At 34.7% G+C, this 8,625-nt stretch overlaps 1 protein-coding gene across 1 annotated transcript; it reads right to left on the reverse strand.

Annotated features, from left to right (window-relative positions):
• Window positions 1–56: 56 nt before the first annotated feature.
• On the reverse strand, window positions 57–4,870 carry LOC124645415 (protein ABHD13). The gene is made up of 5 exons (XM_047185220.1): window positions 4,541–4,870; window positions 3,438–3,666; window positions 3,137–3,330; window positions 2,812–2,972; window positions 57–2,710 (listed from the first exon to the last, which is right to left on the reverse strand). Exons 1-5 carry the CDS (start codon window positions 4,671–4,673, stop codon window positions 2,411–2,413), a joined length of 1,017 nt encoding a protein of 338 aa, XP_047041176.1. The 5' UTR covers window positions 4,674–4,870; the 3' UTR covers window positions 57–2,410.
• Between the last annotated feature and the right edge of the window lie 3,755 nt (window positions 4,871–8,625).

Here is an 8,625-nt window from a genome sequence, read left to right on the forward strand (position 1 = left end):
AATAAAACTAAATAGCGAAAAAAGCTGCTCAAGTAAAGGATAATAATAGGAACCAATAAGAACGGATTCAATTTATTACCAGATAAACGCAAGACATGCTTCAATTTGCTAATTATAATATCGTATTACACATCAAACAATGAAACAGAATATAATTTTATAAAATAAAATTTGGCACCACAACAGCCAAACATTATAAGCAGCTAAACATTAAAATAGCATTAGGTACCGCAATAAGGTACGTTACATTTTTATGTTAGACATGTCGTTTTATTGCTTGACTTATTTTATTGCGCTTATTTTTTCTTAAAGGCAATCCTGATTTTAATTTATCTTCGTGTTAATTGCTTTCCTCTTAATTAGCATCTGATAAAAATTTGATACAACGATTTATAATAATGTAGATATGGAACATTATAAAAATAGCTGATCGCTTTGGACAATTCGTCAATATAATACTGATTGACGGATTTGTTAATAAGTAGAGATTCTTATTCTCATTTGGTTAGGGAGTTAGCGCCATTGTACGTATGTAATTGAGAACTTATTTATTAGCTAGGTAATGTAAACTATATACATAGTAGGTACTTATTGGGAAGACTTGTGACTTCGGTGCAATATAGAGCACGACATTAAGCATTTACTTAAGGAAAACCCTCTAAACTGCTGTTACGGGAGGCGCTATCTAACCAATGAGCTAAGATCTAACATAAACTTTAGCCCTGCCCTTATAGGACGCAGGATTGTACATGTGACAACAATACCACATCGTTTGAACAGGAAATCGTTTTCAGGCGAATGCGGGTACGGTTTACGTCCTTTAACATACATACCGGTACTTTCGTTGAATTGTGCGGTACGTATACATGTCGCTTAAATGAGCGCGAGTAATTTGGATGTCAATAGGGCATAATATTTGGAGCGGCCATATGCGGACGAAATCCGCACCAGCACACGTCGTTCACAGATACAGACTTTCTAATTTACCTTACACAGTAGGTACAACTTAGTGCCTACAACTATTAAAGTTCAGTTTTCTTGTACCATGACTTTATTAGGGTTTTGTAGCTATTTCGATTAATAATTTCAGTCGGTAACCTTTATATTTTAGGTTAATTTTAGTTCTGAAGTATTTGTGAGAGCCCAAGATTTGCAAGGCTGAAGGTAAGATAAGGAAACAGCTTCTTCCACGTTAACAAGGCGGATGAAGTTTGACGGATAGGATAGTTCAAAATATTAGGTGAATGGATTTATAGCAGAATTACATTAAAGAAACAATAATATGGTTACAGACATTTTATGGTGTCTATCTATTGTAATAGGTATGCTATCCCAGAAGTACAAGGAAGTTATATTTTAACCATCACTAATATAAAAATCAAGCCTGCCGTGTAAGTAAATCGCAAATATGGAGCCGCTACAAAACCCTTAAGTAGCACTGAGCTACAATATCAGCTAGATGATAGTCACATAACTACTTCAGGAATAGTGTGGTCAGTAGTAAAGCGAAGTAGTCTGGACGAGAAATCTCCGCTTGCTACACATGTCACACTGTGACTCACACAAAACTTTATAACAAATAGGTATAATGCTTACTGATCTTGTGCTAGATTTATACACTAAAGCTTTGTATCGAATTCATATCAACAAAATAATTGCTTTGACTATAAAAATATTTTAATTCTATAACGAATTGATTTAACTAAAGCTCCTCTCTTACTAAGGCAGTTCTTAGTTAAACATTGCTTATAAATACTGGCGACGAAACTCAATCAGTCGAACACATGGCAACGGGTATTAAATACTTGTGACCACTAGGATATGCATACACGCACCATCGATTTTGGAGATATTTGAATTCTCCGCGACAGATTACTTGACTTGCCAACCACTATAATCTAAAGTGTCACATAATCGGGCTTTCAGTCTTATAGCTTAATACACGGGTGCATTCGAAACATTCAGACTGAGCACTATTGAACTAGCAGTCTGAAACATTCGAGTGCCTTCAAGGAGGAGCAGGTACATGGTTGATCCCTCCTTTTGTCCCTTGACCATGTTCGACGGTGCTGCAAACATTTTCGTAGGTAGCAATATCTTAACAGGTACTATCGAAATACACATTTGTGCGATTTTAGAAAAATATTGAAGTGGCATGGTATAAATTCAAATAATTCGGTTATTTTTAAAAATAACACAAAGCTGTGGTGGAAGGTAATATTACTGAGAAAATTTAATTACTATGTATCGCCATTTTGTACCAAATTTTTATAATGGAAAACTTGAAGTATTATATCTACACAATAAGCTACAGGAATTTAAAAACTATTAAAAATATTTCTCTATATAAACTTTATAAAATCATAATAAGGTAAAATCATATTTTATCTAAATGTGTACCCAGTCCGCACTATACTGTATGCACAATTGTATGTCTTTTAGTGGAATTTGTATCATCATCAAAGAATGGACCAATTTCACCAGGCAAGGGTGGGACATTCACCAAGAATTGTTGCACCGAGGAGTAGTAGTCTCTGCAAGTCCAAGTGTCATCGTGTCCACCCCCAGGCATCACCACTAGCTTCTTGCACACAGCTCCACACCGCAGGTACAGCTCTTTTGCCATTGCAGGTGGAACAAGAGCATCATTTGAACCGCATATCACTAGAGTTGGTGTCATTACATGCGCCATTTTCTTCAAGGAGAAGTACTAAAAAAATATAATTTATTAATATACTATACTATGTGGCATATTCGTGCATAGATCCGATAAATAGCAAACTTATTAGAGCTAGCTAATTGATTAAATACCTTGTTCTTATGACAGCAAGGTGGAAGCCAATTCAAACATTTCCATTTCAGTATAACTTGTGCCATATCAGGAATGCTGGTGAAAGTATTCTCTACCACCAATGCCCATATTTTATTCCTATATTCCAACCTAGATGCTAAATCGATGGCTATCGCCCCACCTGTAAAAAGTACATTGCCCATACATAACGGAGAAATTATTTGGTAACAAAACAATTGAAGTATAATAATTTCTTAGCATGTAACAAACATATCCTAAGGCTGACAAACTAATGTCTTTTAATGTTTTGCTCAGTAGTATGGTTTGATTTATGTGGCCACTAACCTAATGATCTTCCAAATATCATGATTTTACTGACATCTATATCAGTTCTGTGCATTATGTAGTCAAGTGCAGACTGTGCATCAACATACAGTCCTCTCTCAGATGGAGAGCCTTCTGACAAACCATATCCTCTGTACTCCACCATGAGTATATTGATGTTTAGCTTGTGATAGAAGCCAGACACATTTGAAAGTCTGAAAAAAAAAAACAAATAACATTAATGTAATTCTATATAACGGCATGCAGTTCCAAAGAATATAAAATTACATAGGTAAATATTTAAGGAAAAAATTTTACTAACCTCTGACCCATGTTGCCAGCATTGCCATGAAAAAATATCATGGTGGGTTTATGATTGCTATTAACAGGTTGTTTGATAAGAAACAAATGAATTTTGAAGCCATCTTTGTTGATTATTTTGATGCTTTCATAGGGCAGCTTGTAGTTACTGGGTTGAAGGACAAATACCCTGGAGTCTGGTGGATCATTGGGATAATACAGCAACAGATCTTGAGCATTATACAGTATACCTGTTGACAATCATGAATATATATAAAACAAGTATTTTATTCAAACTGCACCAGAGAGAGTTATTTTTGATTAGGTTTTTAAGTGTCATCTTCAAATAAAAAGTCTATCCTATCTCTATGTAGTAGTTTCATAGTTTTTGAACAACGTTCAGTTAGTTGTTGGATAAGGGAATAAAATGGTGAAATCTATTGTTACTTTACTATCTTTTCCTCAAATAAAGTATATATGTCTTGAATCTTCAGTTCATATGCTGAGATTTTATTTACATGTTTAGGTAAACAGTGAATCTTGATTAGGCATTTTTATCTATTGATATCCTACTATATTTATTAGAATCCTCAATGATGACCTTATAGGTTCAGATAGAATTAGGTTAGGTTAGGTTAGTAGGTAAGTACACATTTAAAATAGAAATGAAAGTTAATTATAAACTTGTTGCAGTCAACATAGAGTCAAATTCAAGGCAGGTTTGAACATTATTTCATTTTCAAATAGTATATACAATATTGTTACTGTGGATCACACAAACATTGGTTAACTTTCAAAATAGGTACTTATATAAAAGTAGATTTACTTTGAAGCAGATATGCTATATCTTATCCATCAAGTATCTTATCTTAAAATATTTGTTTTGCTATAAGTATGTCATCATTAGTTCCCACCTCAAATTACAAGGTAGGTATGCAACTACAGGCGCTCCCCTGCAATAACTGGAACTTACCTCTGCATGACTGATGTTATTTAGGGGAATGTAGAAATTCACCTTAGTCGAAGTTTTCTCTTGTAGTGTTAATATTAAGTGCTTCAGTTGTTCAGCTTTATTAGTTACGTGTGTATATATTAAACCGATGAAGTTATAAATGAAAAACTTACCTGAAATGCCCAAAGTGAAAACAACCAATGCTGTTAGAAATCCATAAAACCAAAACACAACTACACCAAAAAATAGGGTTAACGTCGAGACAACCCACAGTCTGTATAGAATGATTCTAAGTATATGATACATCTTTTTACTTTTATTTTTTGTAATCTAACCACATAATTATTCTTTTGCTTAAGCAAGAAGGAAAAAAGAGGTACAACTTCCTTAATGCTAAAAGTTTTATTGCTGTATAAATTTAATAAGTATATGAGAATTGATTACATGTTAGGTATTAAGAAAAAATAATGAAACGAGATTTATTTAACGGAATCGTTGGAAACATTGGAAATAATAAATACAATTTGACATGTAGTGAATTGCAGTGTTGCCAACACTCATCCTCCGAGCCTTTTTCCCAATCATGTTGGGGTCGGCTTCCAGTCTAACCGGATTCAGCTGAGTACCAGTGCTTTACAAGAAGCGACTGCCTATCTGACCTCCTCAACCCAGTTACCCGGGCAACCCGATACCCCTTGGTTAGACTGGTGTCAGACTTACTGGCATCTGACTACCCGTAACGACTGCCAAGGATGTTCAATGACAGCCGGGACCTACAGTTTAACGTGCCATCCGAAACACAGCCAATGGTGTCTAAGATATACTTAGAAAGTGTGCAGTGTTGCCAACACAATTTCTTTAAATAGGAGTCTTAGTTATCCCTATTTAACCGTCAAATCCGTAGCGGACCCCGATTGGGGTCTGAACATCAATGTCACCGTAAGCTCGGTTTAGACCCCAATCGGGGTCTGCGAATGAGTCATACACTTTCCTAATTATTTACGCTCATATTTATTTTCTTTCCAATCAAACCGTATTTGTGAGTACTAAATAAAATAACTAAATAAATTTAAACTATTTTGACGCATTCAAACCTTTCATATTTAGCATCCCTTTAGTAATATACCTTTTGAAAATCCAATCGTAATTACCGGGAATTCTGATCGAACTCGCCATGTTTGTTTACATTTGTTGTTTTTTTAAAATTTGAAGACGCATAGACAAGATGGCGACGGTGATAGAAGTTTTGCATTGAATGATCCGATTCGTTAAAATAAAGAATCGATTTAATAATTTTATATTATTTAATATTATAATATTACTAAATTGCACTTTTGTATACTATAATCTGAAAATAAATTAGGAAAAGTAAAATGACTTAATTTATTTTGAAAAAATGCTAGAAAATCAGTGGTAGAAAATACGTTGTAGCCGGAATATTTTTTTTTTCGGTTTTTAGGATTTCTGAAGACCGCAAATTTTGAAGACTTATTTATTTTTTCGGGTGTTTTATGTACAGAATTCCTGTAGTCCTGCCAAACTTAATGGCGGTTCTTTACTTCCGACTTTTTAACTGAGCGGCAAAGCTATTTGACGAGAGCTGTAGTTAGGTGTAGTTATCGCAAAATTTTATGACGATTTTATTGTTTGAAAGGGCAAATAGGTAGTCGGAACTGCTACTCGCTGTTCATCGAAAGCTGGTCCAAGATGGAAGAAAGATGGCCGCCGCCGACTTATTTTTCTTTTCACAAATCTGTCAATACGGGTATAAAATAAATTGCATTGACTAGTAGAACAAGAAAGATTATTTTTGACCGACAAGCTATAAAGAAGCGCGGGGTCGCTACTCCCCGTCATCCGCCTCAGATCCTCAGAAGTCCTGCGGGATCATTAGGATCAAAAATATTAAGTCGATGCCTAGAGGAATGAAGCAATTTTTTTTCGCCACCAAAGGACAATGAGCGTTTTGATCTACCTCTCCTCTAGCATTAAGTAATACATCAATAGAAAGCTTGTGTTATATAGAGTATTTTCTTGTACGGCGGCGATTGTCATTTGTTAGTATTTAGGGAGTTGGACCATGTTTAGTGAAATAATAACTATGTCTAAAATCTACTGTAGCTTCTTAGGTACTGACAATTTGTTAGAGGTATTTAAGTACGAAATGTTCTATTTAAAAAGGCCTTTCCAATGATATATAATTAATTACTAGAGAAGGAATCTAAGGACTTGAAACTAACTATCGATAAAAAACCTTAAACATGTTCTAACATCTAAAGTACTAAGAATTGGTAAGTAGTATGTAAGTACAAAATGTAACGCTTAAAAAGACCTTTCAAATGATGTATGACTCATTACTAGAGGGGGAGTAGACCAACATTCAAACATCTCGCCCAATGTCCTTTACGCCGCGCAATGGTGGCCGAATCATTGTTGTGACTCACGCACACAAAAACCACGGTCTGCTCCGATAAAACTTTCCTGAAAGACCGTTGATGCTATCCCCGCAACCCGCGCGCCATTCCGGCGCGCCATCTGAATTTTATTCGAAATTTAAAATTCAAAGGACTTATGGGACACCCAGTATAAAAATTTTACCTATGCTAAAAACTTTCATAAAACTTTAATATTTTTTCTTCACAAAAAAAAACAAATTGAACCTATAATTTAAAATTAAGAAATAAAATTGAAATAAGTTTCCATTAAAAAATATATATAAAATTGGTATTCGATTATTTATAATAAACATCCGATTTAGGTATCGAATGCACACCGCTGATTGAAAAAAAAATGTACTCTGTTCCAAACTCTACTTCTTGTCTGTGACTTTGATCTTGTAAATTGTTCATTTTTATTGTGTATTTTATGTGCTGATTTTTTAGTTATGAATCATAAATAAGTGCACGAAATGTATTGCAACGGATTGAAAATGTTATAAATATGACGTTTGTGTTGTGTTTGAGAAAGTGATGCGATTATTTATTGGTAAGTTTTCACCAAATTTGAAATGCCTAACTTTTCGATAGACTTAGAAACACCGTAATTATTATCTATTATTGAATTAACTGACCCCATTTGACCTTCGCACGTTGTTGTCAAATAAGTGAGCTCTAAAGTTATAGTTAAAATACTTCTGATCAGGCATTACGGAATTTATGTGTTGAAAGTTAGTACAAATTTTTGCGTTCCATGTCGCGATTCAAAATATCCCGCCGAATCAACGGTAAAGTCATATGTCAAAACCTTGTCGAGCAGAGGGGTTAAGAAAAAAAAGAGCCATAAACCTTCATTACATAAAAAAAACAACTTCCAAAAAGACTAAAAAGCCAAAAAAGCCGACGCAGAAGCCGGTATAATGGATGATCCTAACTAAATTTTGCCACCGACCTCTAGGCCGATGCTCCTAAATTTTTTTTTGGCTTTTTAGTGTTCTTGGAAGTCGGTTTAATTTTTTTTGTATAACAGTTTTTTATTTACAGTTTTTCAGTGATACGAACAGTTGTCACTATCCGTATAAGTGGAAAATTCTCATCAATACAAATTATATAAACCCAAACACGAGATAGTTTACATATTCAGTTGTCGAGTTCACCCGACCCTCTCTGGTCTCCATCATCAGGTCATCTCCAAACCTTCACTGTTAAATAGTGCTTTCAGGTATACACCGGAGTGTCAAATTTTTACCCTATGTATGTCTACAACTTTCGAAGGTTGCCCTCGATTTCTCAGGGTTTCCATCATCAGATCCTGACCTGATGATAATGGGACCACCTCGGAAGTTTACCCTATCAAACAAAAAAGAATCATCAAAATCGATTAATATGGCGTAGTAATCGCGTAACAAACATCCAAAAAAAATACGGTCGAATTGAGAACCTCCGCTTTTTTGGGGAGTCGGTTATAAATAAATAATGTTATGAAATCAAACTTTGGATTATTGATACAGAAAAACGTAACATACCTGCTCAAACTATTTATAGATTCAGGCGATTAAGATTTTGGAAAAAGAAAATCTTTATTAACATGTATAATCATCGGCAAGGATATTGTGCCCTGACCTTCACCTGAGCAGAAAAAATTTTTTAACTGGCTGACTTTTTGAATACAGCTACGTTTAGCTCTAAAAGAGCTTAGGTCTTTGGCATTTGACTCTGGTGACATGAAAGATTTACAAACCGACTAACCAAACTGTGTTTAAGGTCGGCCGTGTTTAGTGCAGTTGGCAATTTTGTCAGTTCAATAATAAAAGCGAGTGGTA

The sequence above is a fragment of the Helicoverpa zea genome, chromosome 31 (genome assembly GCF_022581195.2).
Source record: "Helicoverpa zea isolate HzStark_Cry1AcR chromosome 31, ilHelZeax1.1, whole genome shotgun sequence".
Lineage (NCBI taxonomy): Eukaryota > Metazoa > Arthropoda > Insecta > Lepidoptera > Noctuidae > Helicoverpa > Helicoverpa zea.

Bases quoted from the DNA above. Each gene is read 5' to 3' on its own strand.
- LOC124645415 (XM_047185220.1), bottom strand. From the start codon at position 4,673: ATGTATCATATACTTAGAATCATTCTATACAGACTGTGGGTTGTCTCG. The intron at 2,973-3,136 runs GTTAGTGGCCAC...TACTTTTTACAG, and splicing joins GATATTTGGAAGATCATTAG to GTGGGGCGATAGCCATCGAT. The intron at 2,711-2,811 runs GTATTTAATCAA...ATATTTTTTTAG, and splicing joins CTTGCTGTCATAAGAACAAG to TACTTCTCCTTGAAGAAAAT.